Here is a 27,396-nt window from a genome sequence, read left to right as displayed (position 1 = left end):
CTACCACTCCACCATATAGCTCATACAATGAAGTTAGGCTTCAGGTATATACCCTGTTGTACTATGCTAATGAGGGCCTATGCTGCTGAAATGGGCCCACCGAGGTCTATGCATAGGTGAAAGGCATTCAAAGTCCATGGACCCCTTATGCCTGTGCCTAGGCAAAGAAGCTGTGCCTGCCCTGAGTTCCTGGCTTAGGGAAGCTGGCAGATTATTTTTTCGTGTTTGTTAGTTTGTTCTTTCTCCAAGGCTGGGAAAATGGCCCAGGACATGTGATGGGTCCTACTTCTTGCCCAGGGGAAACGGCAATCACTGAAGCCAGCTGGACCCAGTGCAGGGCAGGGAGGGAGTAGGTAAATGAGACAGAGTTTATTCCCAAACAGGGTGTTTTTTGATCTGCACGATAGATTAGATTCACGTACTTATCTTTTTCTGATGTAGCACCACTTTTCACTGGTTCTAGAGACTTGAGTAAACTCTTCACTGCTTGGTCTTTCCCGATGTGGAAAATGCGTCCTGAACACCACTGCTTGCCTCACCATGCATGGCAGCCAATCCGGCCTGCAGAGTACTGATTCCCGCTGGATCAGCCCTGGCAACTCCTCGCTGCTTTTGAACTGTCTCTCACTCCCTCTGCCACTCAGTCTGATTCCTCAGCTTTGCCTTTGATGTTCAGGGCTCTTAGATTGTCATATATAATAGATTCACTTGTTTTGGGGGATCTGACTACTCCTCCGTCTTGGCCCTGCCCCCACTTATAAGCTTTTAAGACCTCAGACGTTTTGAGCTAGGTGTTCCCCAAGACCATGGTCTCCACAGCCCTCAGCCCAGTGATTCAGTCCCTCATAGAGTTTGGATGTATCCATGGAGCTTCCATGACCTTACCTCGTACACGTTGTGCTGGCTTCCCCAGTATTGTGTATTGCCTTACCCTTCACCAAAGTTATCACGTATCTATTATCTGTTTAGTGGTTTTCCATCCTCACCCCTCCCCTCCCTCATAACCATCAAAGTTGGTTTCTTTTTTTGTGTAAACCTTTTCATGAGTTTGTACAGTAGTAGTCTCATACAATATTTGTCCTTTTGTGATTGACTTATTTCACTCAGCATAATGCCGTCCAGATTCATCCATGTTCTGAGATGCTTTGCGGATTCATCATTGTTCTTTATCATTGCGTAGTACTCCACTGTGTGTATGTACAATAGTTTGTTTATCCATTCATTTGTTGATGGGCACCTAGGTTGTTTCTATCTTTTTGCTATTGTGAACAGTGCTGCAATGAACATGGGTGTGTGCATGTCTATTCGTGTAACGGTTCTTATTTCTCTAGGATATATTTTTGGGAGTAGGATTGCTGGATCATATGTTATTTTGATTTCTTTCTTTCTAAGGAAGTGCCTTATCATTTTCCAGAATAATTGTACCATTTTGCATACCCACCAGCAGTGCATAAGAGTTCTAGCCTCCCCATAGCCTCTCCAACATTTGTTATTTTCTATTTTTTTTTTATTTGTGCCAGTAGTGTCGGGGTGAGATGGTATCTCACTGTGGTTTTGATTTGCATTTCTCTAATGGCTAGTGATCGAGAGCATTTCCTCATGTGTATTTTAGCTGCTTGAATGTCTTTTTTGGTGAAATGTCTGTTCATTTCATTATAATTTTTTAAAGCACACATATCCTAGAATATATACAACCAAATGAATGAATGTTTCTTAATATTCTGATATTGTTAATGTTACCATTGCTCAAAATTTTTTTCAAACCCCTTCTTCTAGTCATATATGTGTGTGTGTGTGTGTATAGTTGTCAGGTGCCGTCAAGTTGGTTCCAGCTCATAGTGACCCTATATACATATATATACATACGATTAAAAACTTAGCCATATGCTATAAATAAATAATAACCAGGTTTATGGGATGTTTACTGTATATCAGGCATGGTGATAAATGCTTTATGGGTATTATATAAGCCTCAAGGACTCTATAAGGTAGGTATTATGATTATCATCATCTTACAAATAAGAAGCTAAGACTCATAGAAGAGAAGAAAATTGCCGAAATCACATAGTTAATAAGTGATGGAGATAGGATTTGATTCCAGGCGTTCTAACTCCAGCGCCTGTGAACTTCACACTGGCTCTACTGCCTCCGTCATCGTGTGATTGCCTGTTAGAACCCTGACCCAGTTTCTCATAGGAAGTTCAGGATTGTTTGAGCCAGAACATGCTGGATCTTGCAATCCAGATTTACTTTTCATCCTAAGGAGTTAATGGAAAGCCATAGAATGATATTAAGCAAAGAGTAATATAATCAGACTTGGTATTTGAAAGATCACCCTTGCTATGGTTTGGAAAATGGATTAGAAAGGTGATAGATGCAGTGAAGCCAGTTCAAGGTTACTGCAGAAGGTCCAGTTGAGAGATGATAGTAGTTTGGATGGAGTTATAAACAGTGAAGATGGACATAAATGGATAGATTTGAGTAGAAGCAAGGACAGGATCTTATGGTTTCTTTGGAGGTAAGGAATTAAGGAAGGAATATGATAGAATACTCCCTTTTTTTCTGGCTGGTGGCATTGATACTGGTGGTGCCTTTCACAGAGAGAGGAGGCAGTAACTGAGGACCAGGCTTCAAGAGGAGAGTGGATGTTCCTTTGGAAAGGTTGTATTTTCGGTCTCTTTGAGATATTTAGGTGGAGACATCAAGTAGACAGTTGGGTATCAGTGTAAAGCTCAGAGGTGCGGTCTAGGCTGGAGATAAAATTGGGAGTCACTAATGTTAGAGGATCAGTGACACTGTGGGAAAGGATGCTGTCACCCAGGGAGAGAGCGCTGGGCATGGAAGGAATGGAGCTAACATGGTATGTTCAGGAACTCCAACACTGGATGGCAGTTAGGGGAGAATGAGTTGGCAAAGTGACTGAAAAAGAGTGGCCAAAGAGGACAGTGTGATGTCACAGGAGCCAATGGACAAGAATTTTTTAAAGAGGAGGGAGGGAGTTGGCAATATCCAGTGCTGCTGAAAGGTGTGGGTAATACAAGAAATGAAAAAGAAAAATGTTCTTTTGGATTTAAAGGTTGGAGGGTAGCACTCTGTATTTTTTCTACCTTTTAGTTCTCTATCAAGGAGTCCTGGGAGCACAATGGTTAAGTGCTTGACTGCTAACCCAAAGGTTAGTGGTTCAAACCTACCCCACCACTCCATAAGAAAAAGACCTGGTGATCTGCCCCTGTAAAGATTACAGCCAAGAAAACTCTCTGAGGCAGCTCTACTCTGTCACATGGGGTCGCTATGAGTCAGAATCGACTCTGCACCCAACAATACAACATTAGATCAATGTATAAAATTAGAAAGCAGTAAACGACATTAATTTAACTCCCATGAAAAGTGATTTTATTAAAAGACTGATCAGTATACCACTGAGAGACAATTCAAGGAATAATAAAACAAAGAATATTTTTACATCTTTTGGAGATCATTTTTGAAAACATTGAAGACATAATTCATTACTCCATAATTTGTATATAATGATTTTCTTGAAAATATTCTCTTAGAATTTAGTAGCAGAATAAAAGTTCAGCTCTCTTAAAGAACTAGTAAGCTTCCTTTTACAGGACAAAGAAACAATATAACCTTATATATTTTTCCTTTTCAATTGACATTCAGGAAATTCAGAGCTACACTTAATACTGAAAGGATCTAGCTTGTTAGATTGGTCTCCTACTTCCTCTATATAAGCTTTGTTCTCCATCTTTCAAGTATTATGTGGCATATGAGTTTAATTTATAAAATGATTCATATTCCTTTTGTTTTAATTTATTTTATTTTATTATGCTTTAGGTGAAAGTTTACAACACAAATAAGTTTCCCATTCAAAAATTTATACACAAATTATTTTGTGACATTGGTTGTAATCCCTGCCCTGTGTCAGCCCTCTCCCCCATTCCCCTTTCATCCTGGGTTCTCCATGTCCATTCATCTAGTTTTTCTGTCCCTTCCTGCTTTCTTGTCTTTGCTTTTGGGCAGGTGTTGCCCATTCAGTCTCGTATACTTGATTGAACTAAGAAGCATGTTCCTCACATGTGTTAAACTGTTTGTTTTATATACCTGTCTAATCTTTGGCTGAAAGGTGGACTTCAGGAGTGGCTTCAGCTCTGGGTTAGCAGGGTGTCCAGGGGCCATAACCTTGGGGGTTCCTTCAGTCTATGTCAGACCAGTAAGTCTGGTCTTTTTTGTGTTTGGATTTGAAATTTGTTCTACATTTTTCTCCCGCTCTTTCCCAGATCCTCTACTGTGACCCCTGTCAGAGCAGTCAACAGTGGTAGCCAGGCACCATGTAGTTCTTCTGGGCTACATGGTAGACGCTGTGGTTCATGTGGTCTATTATACTTTTGGACTAACGTTTCCTTTGTGCCTTTGGTTTTCTTCATTCTCCTTTGCTCCGGATCAATAGATATATGTTAGATGGCTGCTCACAGGCTTTTAAGGCCCCAGATGCTACTCTCCAAAGTAGGATGTAGAACATTTTCTTTTATGAACTATGTTATGTCAATTGACCTAGATGTTCCCTGAAACCATGGTCCCCAGCACTCAGCCCCAGTAACTTGGTCCCTCAAGGTGTTTAGATGTGTCTGGGAAGTTTCTATGATTTTGTCATGGTCAAGTTGTGCTGATTTTCCCTACAGTTGTATGTTGTCTTACCCTTCACCAAAGTTAACATTTACCTGTTATCTAGTTAGTGATTTTCCTCTCCCCAACTTCACAACCATCAAAGATTGTTTTTTTCTGTGTGTAAACCTATTCTTGACTTTTTATAATAGTTGTCTCATACAGTATTTGTCTTTTTGTGATTGAGTTATTTCACTCAGCATAATCCTCTCCAGATTCATCCATGTTGTCAGATGTTTCACAGATTCATCATCGTTCTTCATCATTGCATGGTATTCCATTGTGTGTGTGTACCATAATTTGTTTAGCTCTTCATCTGTTGATGGGCACTCAGGTTGTTTCCATCTTTTTGCTATTGTGAATAATACTGCAGTGAACATAGGTGTGCATATGTCTATCCATGTGACAGCTCTTATTTCTCTAGGATATATTCCTAGTAGTGGGATTGCTGGATCTTATGGTATTTCTAGCTTTTTAAGGAGGTGCCATATCATTTTCCATGGTGGTTATACTATTTTACATTTGCACCAGCAGTATGGAAGTGTTTTAATCTTCCCGTAATCTCTCCAATGTTTGTTATTTTCTGTTTTTTTTGATTAGTGCCAGTAATGTCGGGGTGAGATGAAGTCTCTTCATATTCCTTTTAGAATAAAAACAATAAGTATGTAAAGGAAAGTTAAGTGAATAAGTAAATACATGAAAATGGTCCATACACTATTTTCCCAATTATTTGGGGGTAGATATCATGATGTAGTGCTGAGTCAGACACAAATGGACTCAAATCAGGCTCTGTCACATACATACCAACAGTGCTAACTTAATCTAACAAGTGGATATTAATACCTATTTTAAGAGATGCTTTGAAGAATAAGTGAGATAATATATATAAAGTATCCACTGTACTTGGCACATAGTAGGGGCTTGGGTGTTGTTTTCTTCCTGTATCCTTCTTCAAAAATCAAATTATGTCTTCATGGTAGAATTTGTTAGTTAAAATGGTAATTTTTTTTTTTTTTTTTTAGTTATACCTTTTCATTAACTTGCCTTGGCTACACTGACTCTTGCTGTCTTATTTGAGTTGCCTTCCTAATGCCTAGCACATTTGCTTGCATGTTTGCTGAATGAATGAACTTGGAATTTGTCTACTTCCATCTCTCTCTGCCTTCAACTTCCAACCTTTTTCTCACTACCAGCCTTGCCCCTCCTAGTCCTTCAACACCCTTCAAATCCCACCCTCATTATGAAGCTTTGAATAATTATAATTTGCACGGACGGATCTCTTGTCTTCTACCCAAGGGATTTTTTTTCAAACTGATTTGAGTAGTGGGTGCCTTAGTCATCTAGCGCTGCTATAACAGAAATACCACAAGTGGATGGCTCTAACAAAGAGAGGTTTATTCTCTCACAGTCCAGTAGGCTAGAAATCTGAATTCAGGGCGCCAGCTCCAGGGGAAGGCTTTCTCTCTCTGTCGGCTCTGAAGGGAGGTCCTTGTGATGCATCAGTCTTCCCTTGGTCTGGGAGCATCTCAGCGCTGGAGCCTCAGGTCCAAAAGCTGCGCTCTTCTCCCGATGTTGCTTTCTTGGTGGTATGAGGTCCCCAACTCTCTGTGAGGTTCCCAACTCTCTGCTAGCTTCGCTTTCCTTAGTGCAGGCCACACCCCAGGGAGACTCCCTTTACACTGGATCAGGGACGTGACCTGATAAGGGTGTTAAAATCCCACCCTAATCCTCTTTAACACAAAATTACAATCACAAAATGGAGGACAACCACAGAATACTGGGAATTGTGGCCTAACCAAGTTAATACACACGTTTTTGGGAGGACATAATTCAGTCCATGACAGTGGGCTTTTCTCAGTTGAAAAATCTTGTGGCTTCTTAGTAAAACAGATAAAACAGAAGATGTTTTTCCCATTTGTCCCTACTCCCTCCATCTTACATGATACGGATCTCTTCTGGGGCATCCCATGTATTGTGACCCAAAATTACACTCAGCATACCACCTTGTTTTAGTCACTAGTTGTCCATGTGTTCATAATATGTATCTTGTTTCACAGCACAACCGTAAGATCGTTTAAAGCAAGATACAAAGATCCTTCTTAAAGTGCAGAGACCTCATACAGGTGCTAGTGCTGAATCTATAATAAGTGCCCAAGAAGTGTTTATGTTTCTCCTGCTGTTTCTCCTCCTCTTCTTGAGTTAATGTTAAGTGAAGTGAATTAAAATCTTCCTGATTGGTACAGGAGGCCTATCAGGAGACTTTATGTTATGAACAATTATTAAGTGCCTGGTTCTGTGCAGGGAACCCTAGTGGCATTGTGGTTAAGAGCTACGTCTGCTAACCAAAAGGTGGGTATTTCAAATCCGCCAGGCACCCCTTGGAAACTCTATGGGGCAGTTCTGCTCTATCCTATATGGTCACTATGAGTTGGAATGGACTGGACAGGAATGGGGTAATGGGGTTCTGTGCAGGAGTCCCTGGGGGACACAAATGGTTAAGCACTTACTTGACTACTAACTGAAAGGCTGGTGGTTCAAATCCACCCAGAGGTGGCTCAGAAGACAGGCCTGGTGATCTGTGTCTGAAAGTTCACAGCCTTGAGAACCCTATGGAGCACAGGTCTACCCTACAACACATAGGGTCGCCATGAGTTGGAATTGACCCAATGGCAACTGGTTTTGTGCTGGACACTCCATACGCATTGCCTTGTCTATTCTCCCCGTCCTGCAGGGTAGATAGGTTTCCAGTTAGAAAACCAAAGTGCTGAGAGTTTATATAATTTGTTTGAAGTCTCATAGTAAATAACTTTCAATTTTGTTGTGTTTGATTCCAAAGCTTCGGCCCTTTCTGCTACTGCATGTGATCTCTGTGTTTTAACTATATTTTATGTTGTCTTTATAGGAGCCCTGTACCCAGATGGAACGTCTGGAAAGAACAAGGATGATGACGTGGTTCCTCCTGGCAAGAACTACACCTACGTCTGGCCAGTGAGAGAAGAATATGGACCTACTTCAGCAGATGCCAACTGTCTGACCTGGGTGTACCATTCACACATCGACGCCCCCAAGGATATCTGCTCTGGGCTAATTGGCCCTCTGCTGGTGTGTAAGAAAGGTAAAGAGACCCTCCACCCCCAGGAGCCTGTTCTCAGATAACCTTCTGGTGTGTTGTAGTATATATAAGATTTAGCTCTTGTTTCACCTACCTCTCTTGCTACACGTAGAGTGTACCTCCTCTTCCAAACTTTCTTGAAACTTAGGGAAATTCTTCTAACATGGAAGATCAATCTAATACCATAGGGAGAGGCACTAATCCAGATTTCTAAGCATTATGACAGAATTCTGAAACTTATATGCTTTAAAAAAAATAGTGCAAAGCTGTTTATACCTCACTGATACCACACATAGAAAAGTAAAATATTTAGTCACAAAACAGGGATGCTCTTGGTTCATTATTTCACCCAAATGATCGGCTTGCTTTTTTATTCTCTATTAATTGATTTACTGTACCTGTGTTCTGTCAGTGAAGTCTCCCTCCTTTAGGGATAGGCAGGTTTCTAAGTCTGTATTTGGGAAGATTTCTGTTTTACGACTTTTCTCTTCCAAGTTCTACCATTTCCATTAAAGCCCTTGGTTGCTTTTGCGTTCCAAAAAAGCCAGTTGCTATCAGATTGACTCTGGTGGCCTCATGTGTGTCAGAGTAGAACTGTGCTCCACAGGGTTTTCAATGACTGATGTTTTGGAAATAGAGCTCCAGGCCTTTCTTCCTAGGCCCATCTGGGTGAACTCAAACCTCTAACCATTTGGTAAGCAGCCAACTGTGTTAACTGCTTGTACCACCAGGGATGCCAAGTCACCTTTATGTAGGTCTTCGAAAAACTTCAAACTTATCTGATACCATTGGCAGGAAGCAAAAACTCATCATCTTGATTTAATTCATCTTGAACTTTTTCCTCTACTTTTTTGAATGTGGCTGCTAGGTGTCCTGAATAAATATTCAGGGACAAGGACTGATGTGGACCGAGAGTTTATTATAATGTTCACTCTGGTGGATGAGAACCAAAGCTGGTACCTCGATGAAAATATCAGACATTTCTGCACTGACCCTGATTCAGTTGACAAAGAAGATGCTGTTTTCCAGAGGAGTAACAAAATGCACGGTAAGTGTCTCCCACATTTTAACAAATACATACTAGTGCCTTTCTGTGTATCTGGTACTACAAGGATGCAAAAAACACAGAAATATTGAACCTAGTTTTCAAAGGTTTATAACTTAGTGACAAGAATAGTTAGAAAATGGTATAAGATGTGACAAATGTTGAAGCCTAAAACAATATGAGAAGGGGCAAGGCAATAGGTAAGTGTTAATTGGGTATGAAATATGGACAAAATTGTGTAACAGAAAATGGAGGAATTAATTTTATAATCAGGATGTGTGGTGAGCCCAGAGGATGGGTGGGTTTAGATTGATAGAAAGGAGACAAGAGAACCAAATCATCACCGTATAATAATCCTGTGTTTTAAACTGCCTCCTCTGCCATGAGATCAGAAGAACTGGATGGTGCCTGGCTACCATTACTGAATGTTTTGATCAAAGATTCTGTAGAAGAATTCTGGTCAAAAGGGAGAGAAATGTGGGACGGAATTTCAAATTGTCAATGGAATTCAGACTTTCTGGAGCCATTGAGGCTGGACGAACCCCCAAAACTACTGCTCTGAGATAATCTCTAAACTTTAAACCTGAAACCAAAACTATCTCATGCAGTCTTCTTTGAACCAAAAAAAAAAAAAAAAAAAACTTATTTTAATTAGTAAAGTACATCTGCTTTGAGCATTGTGCTCTTTTAAAGAATTATCTGTGTGAGATCAAATTGACAATGGCAACTTGAAAGATTGGATGGGAAGCTTAGGAGGCAGTGAGTTTAAGAGAATGGTGGTAAAATAATGTGGAAAAGAGAAAATGCTAGCAAAACTTGAATAATGTAACCAATGCCACTGAATTATACATGTAGAAATTTTTGAAATGGCGTATGTTTGGCTGTGTATACTTTCACCAAAATTAAAAAAAAAAAAAAAATTTAAATCCTGTGTTTTGCCACCTGTTGCTTTATCTAGTAACCATTTTCTGAGTGACTGCTCAATGTCAAGAGTTATGCTACAAATGGGCTTTAAATATATACTTGTGAAGTTGTTAGGTTTCCCAGCCATTCTTTAAATCAACAAAGAGCCCGGTACTCATCCAAAGTAGTGGATTTCCATTGTTATCCCGTCAGCTGAGACAGAACACCTACCCCATCCCAGTTTTGGGGAGCAGAGGCTTAATGAAGAATTTTATGGTATAGAGATTATTTGGTGGTCTTGCTCCACTCTTTTCCTAGAGAGTTCTAGCGAACATAAAGGAAATCTTCAACGTAAACACCCGATTTCCTTTATTGACAAATCTCCTCCATCTTTTGCTTGACTGTCTCTCAGAATCAACCTAATGGAAGTAGCCTTCAATGTAGTCGTAAAATCATAAGAGAGAGGAAAGGAGCTGAACACTATCCAACCTCCCCCATTTTACAGATGAGGAAACTGAGGTCAAGAGACAATCAGTGACTTGCCTAAGGTCAAAGTGATAATTAGTGCCAGTATCAAGGCATGATTCTCAGTACACTGACTATTTCCATTGTACCACATACCCTCTCTTTTTCTTCCAGTAAAATTTCTGTTTTTTTTGTGTGTGTGTGTAGTGGGTGCTTAGAAAATATTTTATGAGGGAAGGAAGTAAAGGAGGGAGGAAGATCAGAAGGGAGAGAGGCAGGAATCAAAATGGAAGATGGAGAAAAAAAAAAAGACCTAAATTCAAATCATTACTGTGACTGCTTAAGTTTTATCCCTGTTCTTTATAAAATGGGAGTTATGATCTCAAATATTCCTGAAAAGTACTAATTGTGATGGTTTCAGGCTCAGATGCCCACATAATTCCTTACTCTCTCTTTTAGAGTGAAAATCTCCAATAGAAAAGAATGAATTGCTAAGTAAAGATGCTGTTATTGTTGAGTGCCATCAAGTTTTTTCTGACTAATAGCAACCCCAAGTGATGGAGTAGAACTATCCCATAGAGTTTTCTAGGCTGTAATCTTTATAGTAGCAGATCATCAGGTCTTTTCTCCCATGGAGCTGCTGGGTGGGTTTGAACCACCACCCTTTCAGTTAGCAGCCTAGCACTTAACCATTGCACCACCACCAGGGCTCCTTCAAGTAAATATAGGCTACCTTAAAAAAAGAAAAGTCTGTATGGAGAAGTAGGTGTTTGCAAACAATCAGTTCTTCTTCAGACTGACAACGGAGACCAAACAAGTATAGAAAATAAATTAACTTTTAAAAAGCTAGTCTATAGAAGATGTTCGATCAATACATAATTTATTAATGTATTTAAATATGGTTTTAAATTTATTGAAATGATTTAGAATTAATTGTGCTGCCTAAGTCATTATTATCTTAGTAGCAATTGCTTTTTGACTCAGTTTTGAATTTGAGAGATAACATTATGACTTTTTAAAACCCCAAATCAAATTTTTGTCTGTATTTTTGCGACTGCCATTTAGATGATTCAAATGTATTAGGTCCTGGACTTATGGCATAAGCTCAATCAATAAGATTCTGCCCCAGCAAGATCTAGTACAAACTGTTTTTCTCCCCTGCTTTTAAAGTCACAAAATACATGCATGCCTCATAAGTCCTTTGTAATCAGTTCACTTCCTTACCACCTTGCTGCATGATTTTGTCACTTAAATTAAGTACCTACCACCTGCCAGCTTTTCTGCTAGGTCCTAATAGCTGTAAAATGAGTAAGACAGGGTTTCTAGCCCCAAGGAATGCAGAGGTTGGTGAGGAAGGCAGATACGGCAATGAAGGATTGCATTGAAGTGATGGAGCCATCCTGGGAGTCTGAGCAGCGTGCCATTTACTCCTGACCTCCTTGTTGAGTTCACATAGAGCTCTGGAGGCTGTTGGTGCTTTGTGTGCTGATTGTCACTCTTACTGAGTGCTTTTCTTTTGAAAAGGCCAATAGGACTCTTCCTTCCTTCCCAGGACAATATTTTTTTTTAAAAGGGGCCATGCATTTCTGCATGTATATCTTAAAATCAACGATCTGAGCAGACTTGCCAGCTGTGTTTGTGTATTTATTGCCAACAGCTCTGGTCCTGCTCACCTCCACAGGGGAGTCTCTTGCACCAGTGTGTTTCTGTTTTTCAGCCCTCAACGGATACCTCTTTGGAAACTTCCCAGAGCCTGAAATGTGTGTTGGTGAATCTGTGTCCTGGCACCTCTTTGGAATGGGGAGTGAGATAGACATCCATTCCATCTATTTCTATGGTAATACCTTCATCAGCAGAGGGCACCGAACTGATGTTGTCAACCTGTTCCCAGCCACCTTCCTGACCACGGAAATGATAGTTGAGAATCCTGGGAAGTGGATGATAACCTGCCAAGTCAGTGACCACTTACAAGGTAACTTTTAAAAAGAGCAGATTTAGAGACACTATGAGTCGAAATCGACTCGACGGCACTGGGTTTTTGTTTTTTTGTTTTTTTTGTAGAATGTTACAATAAATAGTGTTCATTCAGTGGTACCTTCTTGGCTGGGGGACTTATAAATACTTTTTAAATATATAGGAAAATGTACAATGCTCACTTACCTAGCATCCCATTAACTGATACTTATTGGTCACTTCCCCATGAACAAGCAGGGGGAAAGAAATTATAAGACCATCAAGGAACCTACAATCTAATAGTTAGACATAGACACTCACAAAAAGTGTCAAATTTGAGGCAGATTGAGATAAATACTCTTTGGGTGCTATACGCACTTCTCTGAGAGAGTCTTTTTGAAGGAGCTGGCTCCTAGTGTGAGTCTTGAAATACGGGTAGACATTAAATAGATGGAGAAAGGAAGGCCAGCTTTCCAGACAGAAGAAGCAACTTGAACAGGAAGAAACACATGTTCTATCTGAGCAACTGTAAATAGAATCATACGTTTTTAGCATTGGAAAGACTTTATAGATAGTCCGGACTAATCCCCCATAATTCTTGAATTCCCTGTTGAACATCTCTCAAATAATTCAAGCATCTCATTTCATCTCCAGATTGCTCAATTAGAAAGTTCTTCCTTATCTTGAGGAAAAATTCATTGACCTATAGCTCACTTGATGGGTTATGGTTGTTGTTGTTGCTAGCTGCCATTGAGTTTGCCCCTAACTCATGGTAGGGGCATGATAAACATTTACTGAATGAAATGCCCATTGAATGACTTAGTCTTGGTTCCTTGGGACCAAATAGAATACGTCTTTACTTCGCTGGACCATAAGATTCATGGTGGAATCCCTGGGTAGTGCAAAAGGTTAACACGCTCGGCTGCCAAATGAAAGGTTGGCAGTTCGAGTTCACCCAGAGGTACCTTGGAAGAAAGCCCTGGCAGTCTACTTCCAAAAAATCAGCTATTGAATACCCTATGGAGCACAGTTCAACTGTGACACTCGTGGGGTTGCCATGAGTTCGAATTGTCTCAACAGCAACTAGATTTAGGTTTATGGCATAGGAACGATTAGAGAGAAGCCTAGAAAAGCAGATAGGGTGTCATTGGGAGGGGCTTTGAAGGCTAAAGAGTTGATACTCTGTCTGGAAGGCAATCGTGAGTCCTTATAGCTCCTTAGGCACACTAGTGGCACAATCAGAGTAGCAATTTGGAAGCTAAATGTGATATCTGTATGCAGAAAGGACTTGATGGGGAGATTCTGCCCAGAGATGCTAGGTAAGAAGCATTGACAAGATTAGAGTTATGACATTGACATATAAAGAGTCTGGCCTGAGATAGTGAAAATAAGAATAGAAAAAAATGTGTCAATGGTGTAGAGACAAAAAAAAAAAAAAAGGCTGATTAAATTTGGAAACTGACTACACACAGACACTAAGAGGTACAGGGATTCAACTATTCAGGGCTCCTTAGATTCTTGTTCTGAACAGCTCATCTTAGCATTAGTCAGCTGAATTATTCCAATTGAATTCAACTCACTAAACATTTGTTGATCAGTTAGTATGTACCAGACACTGTTTTGGGAAGAAGAAGATTAATAAGAAAAAGGCTTCTATTCTTAAAGGGTCTCATACTATTAACTCTGGGAAGAAACTGTAATTTTAAAATCAAGGCATTAGCAGTCATTTGAGACTAAAAGACTCTTAAGCTTGGCCAGTAGTCGTGGACATAAGCTGGTGTTTATACATTCAGTGAAACACAGTATTCCCCAAATTCTAAATTGTTCTTACTCTCAGGGGGAAAAAAATGTTGTAAAAAGATTAGAAACTACATAGTCACTCTTAAAAACCAGTAATCCCATCCACAGATTCTGACTTCACATTTTGGTGAAAATCTCCTGTATACTTTTATATGTAAATGCATGGGACCCCTGGGTGGTATGAATGGCTAAGGCACTCAGCTGCTAACCAAAAGGCTGGAGGTTCAAATCCACCTAGAGGTGCTTTGGAAGAAAGGCCTGGCAATCTACTTCCGGAAAATCAGCCATTGAAAACCCTGTGGTGCACAATTCTACCCTGACACACGAGGGGTTGCCATGAGTTGCAATAGACTCAATGGCAAGTGTTTTTTTGGTTATAAATGAACATGTCATTGATAAATTGAAATCAGACTATGAATTTTTTTAGCTTGCTTTTTCCCACTTAAGATATTACAGATATATTTCCATGTCAGTGAATCTACATTTATTTCATTTTTAATGCATCCTGTGTCCATTATAAGGAGATTACAAATTACTTAATCAGCACTGTACTGCTGAACGCTTGTATTTTCCTTTTTTGCTGTCATTAACATCTTTGATGAACATCAATTTGAAGATATTTTTGGATTCTAGACTATAGAATTCAGCATCATATCAAAGAAATAATATACCACAGCCAAGTAGGATTCATACCAGGTATGCAAGGATGGTTCAACATTAGAAAATCAATCAACATAATCCATCACATGAATAAAAGAATCACATGATCATCTCAATCAACGCAGAAAAGGCATTTGACAAAGTCCAACACCAATTCTTGATAAAAACTCTCAATAAAATAGGTATAGAAGGAAAATTCCTCAACATAATAAAGGGCATCTGTACAAAACCAAAAGCCAACATCATTCTTAATGGAGAGAGGCTGAAAACATTCCCCTTGAGAACAAAAGTTAAGACAAGGATGCCCTTCATCACCACTTCTGTTTAACATTGTGCTGCAAGTCCTAGCTAGAGCAAATAAGGTAAGAAAAATAAATATAGGGCATCCAAATTGGGAAGGAAGAAGCAAAACTGTCCCTATTTGCAGATGATATTGTACCGTACATAGAAAACCTGAAAGACTCCATGAAAAAACTAGTGGAACTAATAGAAAGATTCAGCAGATTAGCAGGATACAAGATAAACATACAAAAATCAGTTGAATTCCTATACGACAGTAAAGAGAAGGACGAAAAGGAAATGAGGAAAACAATACCATTTATAATAGCCCCTAAAATAATAAAATACATAGGAATAAATCTAAGCAGAGATGTAAAAGACCTATACAAAGAAAACTACAAAAAACTACTGCAAGAAACCAAAAGAGACCTACATAAAAGGAAAAACATACCACACTCATGAGTAGGTAGACTTAACCTTGTAAAAATGTCGATTCTACCTAAAGCAATCTACAAATACAATGTAATTCTGATCCAAATACCAACAGCATTCTTTAAAGAGATGGAAAAACTAATCATTAACTTTATATGGAAAGGGAGGAAGCCCCGGATAAGTAAAGCACTATTGTAAGAAGAAGAATAAAGTAGGAGGACTCGCACTACCTGACCTCAGAGCCTACTATACAGCTGCAGTAGTCAAAACAGCCTGGTACTGGTACAATGACAGACACATTGACCAATTGAAGAGAATTGAGAACCCAGATATAAATCCATCCACCTATGGTCACCTGGTCATTGACAAAGGCCCAAAGTCCATCAAATGGGGATAAGACAGTCTTTTTTCACAAATGGTGCCGGCAGAACTGGATGTCCATCTGCAAAAAAATGAAACAGGACCCATACCTCACACCATACACAAAAGCTAATTCAAAATTGATCAAAGACCTAAATATAAAACCAAAAACTATAAAGATGATAGAAGAAAAAAAGGGTCAACACTAGAGGCCCTAATACACAGCATTAACAGGATACAAACCATAACTAACAATACACAAACTCCAGAAGATAAGCTAGGTAACTGGTATCTTCTAAAAATTAAACACTTATGCTCATCAAAAGACCATTTGCCAAAAGAGTAAAAAGAGAACCTACAGACTGGAAAAAATTTTTTGATTACGACAAATCTGACAAAGATAGGCAAAAACACTAAATAGACAATAGATAAGCGGTAGCTTTGGTGAAGGGTAAGACAGTACACAATACTGGGGAGGCCAGTACAGCCTGTACAAGGCAAGGTCATGGAAGCTCCATAGACACATCTAAACTCCCTGAGGGACCAACTGCTGGGCTGAGGGCTGTGGGAACCATAGTCTTGGGAAACATCTAGCTCAATTGGCATAACAAAGGTTATAAAGAAAATGTTCTACATTCTACTTTGGTGAGTAGCATCTGGGGTCTTAAAAGCTCATGAGGGGCCACCTAAGATACTTCACTGGTTTCACCCCACCTAAAGCAAGGGAGAATGAAGAAAACCAAGACACAAGGGAAAGATTAATCCAAAGGACTAATGGACCACAACTACCACAGCATCCACCAAACTGAGTCTAGCACAACTAGATCGTGCCTGGATACCAGCACCGACTGCTCTGACAGGGATCACAATAGAGGGTCCCAGACAGAGGTGGAGGAAAATGTAGGACAAAATTCTAACTCCCAGAAAGAAAAAAGACCAGACTTACTGGTCTGACAGAGACTGGAGAAACCCCAAGACTATGGCTCCTGGACACCCTTATAACTCAATAATGATGTCACTCCTGGGGTTCACCCTTCAGCCAAAGATTAGACAGGCCCATAAAACAAAACAAGGCTAAATGTGCACACCAGCCCAGGGGCAAGGATAAGACGGCAAGAGGGGACAGAAAAGCTGGTAATGGGGAACCCAAGGTTGAGAAGGGGAGAGTGTTGGCATGTTGTGGGGTTGGCAACCAATATCACAAAACAATATGTGTATTAATTGTTTAATGAGAAACTAATTTGCTCTGTAAACCTTCATCTAAAGAACAAAAAAAAAAACTTTAAAAAAAGGATATTTTTGCATTTTTGTCTGAACATTTCCTTAGGAAAAGTTCTAGATTTGGAACTCCTGGTTCAAAGAATTTGATTTTTTCTTTAAAAGCTTTTGACATATATTGCCAAATCCTCCCTTAGAAATTGTTAGTCTTCCATCCACAGTGTATGAGCATGCCCTTTCCCGATTCGTCTACCAACACTGGGAGTGATCGGTCTTTCTAATCTTTACCAATCTGATAAGTGAGCAACCAAACCAAATCCATTGCTATCGATTCTGACTCATAGCGACCCTGTAGGACAGAGTAGAACTGCCCCAAGCGTTTCCAAGGAGTGCCTGGTGGATTCGAACTGCTAACCTTTTTGTTAGCAGCGGAGCTCTTAAAATCACTGCACTACCAGGGCCCCAAGTAAGCAACAATGTCATTTTAATTAAGCTTTTTTCATTTTTTATGGCCCAATTGTATTTATTTTGTAAACCCTTTAAAAAACAGTTTATTGTGTGTTAGGTAAAAGTTTACACGGCAAATTAGGTTCCCATTTAACAATTTTTATACAAATTGTTCCATGATGTTGGTTATGATTTTTCACAGTGGAGCCCTGATGGCACGGTTGTTAAGAGCTATGACTGGTAACCAAAAGTTCAGTAGTTCTAATCCACCAGCTGCTGCTTGGAAACCCTGTGGGGTAGTTCTACTCTGTCCCAACCCAAAAACCCAGTGCCGTCCTATAGGGTCACTATAAGTTGGAATTGACTTGATGGAAATGGATTTGGACATTTGTTTTCTTGCCCATTTTCTATTGAGAGATTTACATTTTTTCCCCCTTGTTTTTAAGAATGATTTATACATTAATCTCTTTGTCAGATGTGTTACAAATGCTTCTCCCTTCTCCACCTTGTCATTTATCCTTTACTTTAACTTTGTTTATGGTCCTGTTTTCTATACAAAAGTTTTACACATTCTGTACAAAAATTTTACACATTCATGAAGTCAAATCTACCAGTGTTTTCCTGTATAATGTCTTCCTTTTGTGAGCATTTATATCTTCATTTATGGCTTTCCCATGTTCTGCAGCTGGTATGCTGGGGCAATACAATGTTGGTACCTGCAACAGCGTTTTCTCCCACCCAAAGATGAAGGGTCAACAGAGGCACTACTTTGTTGCTGCTGAAAAAATTCTTTGGGATTATGGTCCTCAAGGCTACAACAAATTCAGTGGCCTTCCCCTAAATGCCTCTGGCAGGTAAGCGGTCTACTCTTAGCTGGTGTTTTTAAGCTTCCTGTAAGAGAGGCATCTGGTAGGCTTTTCCTTGTGACCTCATTTGTATTCTAGGTACTGCTGTGATGGGTACATGCTTCATGGGTTTCATAATGACATCACTTAGGCAGTTCTTAGCCCCGTAGTATAAGTACCACTGAGAGTTGTCAGAGTATTTATTCCTTCATGACATGCTGGCTAAATCAAAGGACTAGATTAATTAATTCATTCATTTATTCATTAGGCTAACATTTCTTGGGCACCTGTAATGTGAAAACTACAGTGCTAAATGCCATGGGAAATCTAAGCTGACAGAAAATAAGATGAGGCCTTTGTACATATGGAGCAGACAGTCTGGACGAGAGAGTAAATCAGAACTCTCTTTCAATGAAGGTGAACTGGCCAAGGAAGGTCACCCTTTTTTTGTTGTTCAAGGGCATCCTGATGTAAATTATGCCCACTCTACCCAGAATGTTCTTTCCCTCCCTGTCCAGTAAAATGCCATTTATCCTTTAAAGCTTGATCCCCATGTCACCTCTTAAATGAAACCTCTAATGGCCCCATGAGTCGTAAGTAATCATTTTCTTTCTCTGATCCCATAGCACATTATCCACTACCCATTGCTGTCGAGTTGATTCTGACTCATAGTGACCCTATAGGACAGAGTAGAACTGCCCCATAAAGTTCCCAAGGAGCACCAGGTGGATTTGAACTGCCGATCTTTTGGTTAGCAGCTGTAGCACTTAACCACTATGCACCAGGGTTTCTAACCCAGCATATAGCGTTTGTCAAATTAAATCTAACAATGCATTAAGTGGGTGTAGACTCTTGTGACTTGTGATGAAGGAATCAGAGGCGATGATATCTATGAAAGCATTAAAAAAAAGTACAGTGCCATACCAGGAATCATTGCTATTATCTTATTGTCCTTTTTATACATGGGGGAATGTTTAAAAAATTCTTGTTGTGTTGAATGATTAGAAACCCTTTGTTTGTTTCACTGTGAATTTCATACATTCATTCATTCATTTTTCTACCAGTGGCTCAGCCAGGGAGTTCCCCAGGCATTCAGAGTGAGATAAGATAACCAGAGAAGACTTTATAGAGGAAGTGGAATTTAAGCAGGGTCTCGAAGGATGATAGAATTTATGTCTATGTAAGTGAATTGTGAAGGGAGGAGGATTTTAGATGCAGGAAGTAATGCAGTGCATCTGTTGTGTAGGGGAGGGCGATTAGATCTGAATGACTGGAGCGGAGGATTTTCGTAAGGGAATAGGCGTTTGTGTAGAACAATAGGAAGAGAATTGGAATAAAGTTAATTGGATACTGATTGCAGAAGTCCTTTAATCCTATACTAAGGAATTTGCACTTTATCTGATTGGCAGCTGGAAGCAAGCGAAGATTTTGGAGCAAGTTAATGACAATGAAAATCACCTTTTGAGAAGATTAATCTTGTAGTACTTGTTTGCTGAGGAAAAAAAAAAAAAGCATGACTCAGTGTGAGATAGAGAACCCCCCCACCCCAGTGCTGTCGAGATAGAGAAGGAGGGTCAAATAATGGTTCAAACACAAGGTGGTACAACTAGGGTGTGGCAGTGGGAAAACAAAAGGAAAAGAAAAGATGGAAGGATGCAAAAGAAAGTTACAAAGTAAGGATGAGCAAGATAAGAGGGAGAAGCAGAAATAAAAAACAAAGACAGTTCTATGTCTGTGTGACTGGGAGAGTGATGTTACTATTGACAGAAATAAGATCATATAGAGACAGTATTAGAATTTATATTATTGTTTTTCACAACTTGGAAATTTCACATATATAACTTACAGGATAACGCTCATTAATTAAACTATTTGATTAACTAGACACTCCATTCCTCAAACACGCCAAATATCAAAGAGCTTACTAAATGCAGAGACTATTCATATTGACATAAGCAAGAGATACAGGGATGTTTATTCTGCAAAGAAACCAGTTAGCCCTTTGTTACTTTGTAGGACACCATTCTGGGACTCCAATATTGTTAAGTAAGGAGTTTACCTGTGTCTTCTTCGGGTGTTGGACCTCTGGGGAAGAAAATACAATAGCTAAGAGAGAAATGAGCTTGGGCATCATTCAGCTTTTGAAGACTTTTCAGGCTGGCTGACTCTTCCTGAGTACTTGCTTGAAGCCTGTGCAGTCTTTTTGGGAGGATAGGTGGGTGAGTGGGTTAAAGATCATGAAATGAAGCTCCACAATTAAGGCAATTAGTGGATATGTGAAGAAGTATTCTCAGTCTGCTTCCCATGTCTTTCTGCAGTGACTCTGAACCCTACTTCACACAAGGGGACAGCAGAATAGGAGGAAAATATTGGAAGGTTCACTATGTCGAGTATATTGATGCAACTTTTACACGAAGAAAGAAACTCTCTGAGGCAAAAGACCATCTTGGAATTCTTGGTACTGTAAAACCATTTCTCATGTTCTGAATCAGGGGAGATATTTTAGCTGGGTATGTACATCTACCCAGGAAACCCTGGTGGCATAGTGGTTAAGTGCTATGGCTGCTAACCAAAGGGTCAGCAGTTCAAATCCACCAGACACTCCTTGGAAACTCTATGGGGCAGTTCTACCCTGTCCTATAGGGTCACTATGAGTTGGAATCAACTCGACAGCAATCAGTTTGTTTTTTTTTGGGTTATATACCTCTACGTAGAATGATCTTCTTCTCCTGCTCCTTTTCACTCCTTTCTGTGTCTTATCATCCTCTTCTCTTTTTTTTTTTTAGGCCCGGTCATCAAGGCAGAGGTGGGTGATACCCTGTTAGTGACCTTTGCAAACAAAGCAGACAGGGTGTACAGCATTTTGCCCCATGGTGTGATCTATGACAAAGCAGCGGATGCAGCCCCAAACATAGATGGTAAGTCTCAGCCTGGGTGTGGGAAGGAAACAGGATACTGATGAGTGAGCAGAGGACTTAGAATGAGACAGACCTGACTCAAATTCTGGTTTCTTCACTTACCAGCTCTGTGAGTTTAGGCAATTATTTAAACCTTCTGAACCTTATTCTTATCAAATGCAGATAATAATAACCAGCTCACAGGGCTTTGGGGAGAGATGGAGAGAATTCGGGACAGGGTCTGGCCCACAGGAAAGGAAAATTCCTTTCCCTCTCCCAATAATGTAGTAAATCTCAAAATTAGCTACTTTTACCGTCACTTCCACTCCTCTAAGATGGAGAACATTTCTCCTGAAGGTTGCATGAGAGTCTGTGGGTGAAGGCTGAGGAGGAATCTGATTACCAATGTTTTTTAACACCAAAATTTTAAATATAGTCTTTTTTTCCATATCTATCAATAAAGATTTATTCAGAACAAATATATGGCTTCCCTCCACCACAGAGTAGTTAGCGTAGGCTCTGCATGTAAGAAAGGTGACTTTATCTCAGTGGCAGCAGGAATTATATTTCCATTCATGATACTCCTCCTGGGAAACGTCTGGTCTTCTTGGTACCCTTCCCACCTCACTGCTAAAGACATCCTGGCTGCCAGGGATACTTCCTCATACCCAAGTGTGAGTCCAGGCCTAGTCCAGAGCAGGTTGTGTCTTGATGGTGAGGGGACAGAGAAGGAAGGAATGGAGGTAGAATTCCCTTTCCCCAATCTGTACCTTGCTGCACAACTTCCCCTGTACCTGCTCTCTTTCATGCCATAGATCAAAATGCTGAGAATGACTTTTGTGTGTGTGTGCGCAGAAAGAACACCAGTAACATCCAAAATGTTTGCTTTTTCTTTTTTTTCAAGTAATTTTTATTGAACTTTAAGTGAACGTTTACATATCAAGTCAGTCTGTCACATATAAGCTTATATACACCTTACTCCATACTCCCACTTACTCTCCCCCTAATGAGTCAGCCCTTCCAGTCTCTCCTTTCGTGACAATTTTGCCAGTTTCTAACCCTCTCTACCCTCCTATCTCCCCTCCAGACAGGAGATGCCAACACAGTCTCAAGTGTCCACCTGATACAAGTAGCTCACTCTTCATCAGCATCTCTCTCCTACCCATTGTCCAGTCCCTTCCATGTCTGATGAGTTGTCTTCGGGAATGGTTCCTGTCCTGGGCCAACAGAAGGCTTGGGGACCATGACTGCCGGGATTCCTCTAGTCTCAGTCAGACCATTAAGTCTGGTCTTTTTATGAGAATTTGGGGTCTGCATCCCACTGATCTCCTGCTCCCTCAGGGGTTCTCAGTTGTGCTCCCTGTCAGGGCAGTCATCGGTTATGGCCGGGCACCATTTAGTTCTTCTGGTCTCAGGATGATGTAAGTCTCTGGTTCACGTGGCCCTTTCTGTCTCTTGGGCTCTTAGTTATCGTGTGACCTTGGTGTTCTTCATTCTCCTTTGATCCAGGTGGGTTGAGACCGATTGATGCATCTTAGATGGCCGCTTGTTAGCATTTAAGACCCCAGACGCCACATTTCAAAGTGGGATGCAGAATGTTTTCATAATAGAATTATTTTGCCAATTGACTTAGAAGTCCCCTTAACTGTTTTTGCTATTTTTCAACTCAACAAACTTACTGAACACCTTTTTGCTAAGCACCAGATGAGATGTAGAAATAATCCCTGACCTCAGTCCAGTAGGGGAGATTCAATGTGTTCATTCAGTGATATAGTGTGGGGGTTAAGTGCAGACTTTGGAATTAGGCAGACCTGAGTTTGCATCCTGGATTGTCATTTGCCACCTTTTAATCCTTGTCATTCATTTACCTCCTCTATCTTGTAGTTAGGAGCCCTGGAGGCACAATGATTAAAGTGATCAACTGCTAACCAAAAGGTTTGTGGTTCAAAACCACCAGTGGCTCCTTTGGAGAAAGATGTGGCAGTCTGCTTCCATTGAGATTTACAGCCTTGGAAACCCTATGGGGTCATTCTGAGTCAGAACTGACCCAGCGACAGTGGGTTTCAGCTTGTAGTTATTCGGGTTGTTTCCTAGTTCACCCACCTAGATTGCAAACCCTTTAAAGATAGGGTTCTTGCTGAAGTTTTTTGGGAATCCTCTATAGGGCCAAGCAACATATATTCCACATAGAAGGCACTCAATAGTATTTTATGTATTTACCTTTAATTGTTGAATTGGCAATATATTTTAGTATTTGGCAAACCTGATATTTGAGTAAAAAATAGTATGCAATCTAAGAAGAAGATAATCCTTTTATTTCAGCTTCTTATAAAACAGTAGACCGTGGCAGTGGCCTCTGGTAGGATACATAAGAGAGAACAACTGTCCTTATCCAAAATATATCATCATCAGAGCTGGTGACCTAGTCTGACAACTTTAATGTTCTTAGCTGTTGCTTTGAGTAATTGTTTCATTTACCTCCTTAGGGTTTCTGAAACCAGGGGCGCATGTGAAGCCAGGTGAAACCTTCACATATAGGTGGACGGTGCCTGAAAGCGTAAGCCCAACAGCTGCTGACCCCCCGTGTCTGACCTATCTTTACTTCTCAGCAGTTGAGGCAATCAAGGATACCAGCTCTGGCCTCGTAGGGCCTCTGCTGGTCTGTAAGAAGGGCGTTCTTAATGCTGATGGAACACAGGTAGGCCATCAGATGTCACCAAGTTCTCAAGATTGTGTGTGGGAAAGGTCAGTAATATGGCCAGAGATTAGGTGGTGATGAAGAGTCAGTTACAAACATCGATTTCTCCTCTTTCCTCTTGAAATTGACTTCTACAGAATGGTTTGTTGTTGTGGTTGTAAATTTAAGATCCGAATTTCCAAGTTATAAATGTCAACCCGGGAACCCAGTTTCTGCTTGTTGTAACTGGGATTCTGTGGGTCTCTTTCTTGTGCATTGCTTTCATTCTGGAATCTTCCGAGATCTACATGGAATGCTTCTTGGGATCCTTTCCTCTTGGACACAGGCTTCTCTAACTTGCCTGCACATTAAACAGCCTGAGGACTTTTAAAATATTGTCTTATTCAGGCACTCCACACCAATTAAGTCAGACTTCCCAGGGGATTTGAATGTGCAGCCAAGCTTGAGAACCACAGCTCTAATTCAGGAGCACTGTAAACTGGAAGATAATCACTATCGCTAAAAGAATAAGAAAGCCATGTGGATGATTTCTTGCAAGTCTCAACATGGCAGCTTGGCTAGATGCACTGATTAGTGTATTAAAGCTATGTCTATATGACATTAAACACATTGATAAAAAGAGGAAAATCCAGTTATTTAACCATTTGGACTTCACCAATCATAAATAGCAAGAAATTTTCTTTAGGTGGTATATTTTATAGTGTTTAATAGTATTTGGGCTCATCTCTGAGCTCAGAGGAATTTCTAGGTTTAAAAAACACACAGTATCTTCATGTCCTTGCACAAAGGACCAAGCCTGGAATGACTACTGGAGGCTAGTGTGTTCCTGGTCCTCTGACTGGGTCCCCAATAGAGTATGTGTAATAAGAATGACTATTTATGCTGTACTTGACAAAATAACGATTATAGAAGGCAAAGCAGAATGATTACCCCTACTTTAAAGCTGAGGACACTGAGGTGCCAAGACTTCATGTGTATCTCAGGAAACACCTAATAAGTTGTGAAAGTCAGCAGGAGAATGTAGGGCTTTGAGCATCCGACTTTATCTTTTTTCCAATACATTGTCCTGCTGCCTTCAGGCGAAATACTTGAGCCAAGGAGGTTGACTGCTGGAAAGCTTTTGCAAGGAATTTCTTATTTTGCCCCTGTTCCATTCACTTAATAGTAATTTTTGAGGTTTTCTAGGAACATCTTCTAGTCTGTGGGAGTTGCCTGAGCCTATACTGTTAAGGGTCCATCTACTTAAACAACATTCATTAAAAAAGTAATACTAACCTGAGACACCCATATCTTGAATTTGATTGAGAAAGAAGTCCACTGGGCCAAAAGGAAAGTTGTTTTCAAGGCAAGAAATACTTACGAAACACCTACCATGTTCAGGCCCTCTACAGGTAAAAACATGGGCCTCTTTCTAGGCAGATGGAGAGATGAACACAGAGAGAGGTGTTTACATCTCTTTCAAGTAAGTGTAAATTCTCCTCGGTTGTTAATGGATGGATGTCATTGAATAAGGCCAGATGATATACGGCTGTTTTCTAACATGCATGACCTACCGCAATAGTCATTCTGTTAAATTCACTGCCTCTCTTCTCCATCATCTATTGATCCATCCAGCCATTCATTCATCCACCTACGCAACCATATCTGTCTTCAACTTTTCATTTTGAAATAATTTCAGACTTATGGAAAAGTTACAAAAAAAGCTACAAAGAATTCCCAATAGTCCCATATTTTTCACCCAGATCCCCTGAGTATAAATATTTAACCTCATTTGCTTTATTAGTCTCTTTCTTTTTTCTGTTTTTTTTTTTTTCTTTCGCCTGCACTGTTTAAGTTGCAGGCATGATGTCTCTTCAGTATGTGTTTCGTAAAAACAAGGATACTCTCTGACGCAAACACAATGTAATGATCAAAGTCAGGAAACTAACCTTGATACGGTACTATTATCTAAACTACAGTTCCTTTCAAATTTTTGCTAATTGTCTCATTAATACTCTTTAATACATACTTTATGACAAAAGAAAAACATCCTTTTTCTGGGGTAGGCTTTAATCCAGGACCACACGTTGCATCTAGTTGCCTGCCTTTCATGTCCTCCCTTCCCCCACATGATCTATTTCATTACAGGGCAGCAAGCCTGAGACTTTTTTTTTTAATGCAAAGAAGATCAAGTCACTTCTTTGTTTAAACCCCTCCAGTGAATTCTTAGCATACTCAGACTGAACTCTACATGCTGGCCCTGTCCTATATCATCTCTCACCACACCCCCTCTTGCCCACTTATGCTGCATTCCCATTCACCTTTCTAGGTGTGTAGTATGTTTCCTCCTAAGAGAATGTAAGTACCATGGAGCAGGGACCGTGTCTGTCTTATCTTTATTTCCTAGAACAATTCCTGGTACATCGTTGGCACTCAGTAATTATTTATAGTTAAGTATATGAAATACAAGGTGAAAACTCTTATCCCGAAGGTTATATTAAGAAGTTTACCTAACAGAAGATGCTGTATTACACATAACTCAAACATTAAATGTGTTGCCTGGAAATAAAAAAAAAAAAAAAAGGAAATAGACACTGAAAATTCCAGGACAATCTCATCTGCAAAACTTACTTATCTTATCCACAAAACTCTCTTACCGTAGCTTATCCACATTTAAACACTCAGTTGTGTGATGGTTTAGGGCTCAGACCTCCCAGTTACCTGCTGCTGTGGGAATCTAGAACATACTGACTTAGATGCTGTTTACAAAATAGCTCTGTGCTACGGACACCACCTGTTGCTTAGATACTCCAGGGGAGTGGTCTGCTCCCAGAAGTTTCCATGCACAGGTCGTAGGGCCCTGTCACTTTCCTTCCATCCTTTTCCTGGACTAGTTTCCCATCCTCATAGACTTATCTCCCCAGTTATCCTCCAAATACCTCAAGTGATGAAATCCTCCAACTCACCTCCTTTTGTGGTTCATTCTTGCACTATCGACAATTGCAATCATGGCTCATAATAACAGCTAACATTAACTGAGTGCTTAATATTTGCCAGGTGTTACGTTGAGTGCTTTACTGTATTATCTAATTTAATCCTCACAAAAAACATGAGGTGGGAACAAGTATTATGCTCATTTGCAAATGAGAGAATTAGGGTTTAGAGAGGGTGAATTATTTGCCCAGGTATCACCACAGGTAAGCAGACCAGGCGTCAAAACCTAGGTCTGCCTGCTGCCATTGCCCATGAGCTTTTTAAATATATATATATATATAGAGAGAGAGAGATCCCTTATTTTTTTCCAATTTTTTCTATTTTATTTTGAAAATATTTCTTTCCATGGCTCATGATCTTAAACCACTGCTTTTAAAACATGTAATAAAGCAATAATGTAAACATACATAAGGTACAACAGGAGTACCCACATCTTCGATGAGGAGCTAGGAAAGCATCACAGAGGTAACTCAAGGGGTTTGCAAGGAGAAAGGGTGGCAGACTGTCAAGGTTGAGGAGATACATGCACAAAGGACAGAGGCATGCAGAACACAGCAAGTTCAGAGAGTCGCAAGGAACTTGGTCTTGCTTCAGTCAGTGTACCAGGAGGGAAGAGTCAAGAGATGAGGCTGAGTAGGTGG

At 40.1% G+C, this 27,396-nt stretch overlaps 1 protein-coding gene across 1 annotated transcript in view; it reads left to right on the top strand.

Annotated features, from left to right (window-relative positions):
* HEPHL1 (hephaestin like 1) overlaps nt 1–27,396 on the top strand; it is a 108,070-nt gene that overhangs the window by 41,220 nt on the left and 39,454 nt on the right. Inside the window, exons 3-9 of the mRNA XM_049889508.1 lie at nt 7,571–7,783; nt 8,649–8,828; nt 11,911–12,165; nt 18,028–18,196; nt 20,506–20,645; nt 20,974–21,105; nt 23,571–23,782. Of these exons, the coding sequence (XP_049745465.1) occupies nt 7,571–7,783; nt 8,649–8,828; nt 11,911–12,165; nt 18,028–18,196; nt 20,506–20,645; nt 20,974–21,105; nt 23,571–23,782 (1,301 nt within the window). The remainder of the gene's footprint in view (nt 1–7,570; nt 7,784–8,648; nt 8,829–11,910; nt 12,166–18,027; nt 18,197–20,505; nt 20,646–20,973; nt 21,106–23,570; nt 23,783–27,396) is intronic.

Source organism: Elephas maximus, chromosome 7 (assembly GCF_024166365.1).
Source record: "Elephas maximus indicus isolate mEleMax1 chromosome 7, mEleMax1 primary haplotype, whole genome shotgun sequence".
In the NCBI taxonomy this organism is placed as follows: Eukaryota; Metazoa; Chordata; class Mammalia; order Proboscidea; family Elephantidae; genus Elephas; species Elephas maximus.
This window is presented reverse-complemented; position numbering and strand designations above follow the sequence as displayed.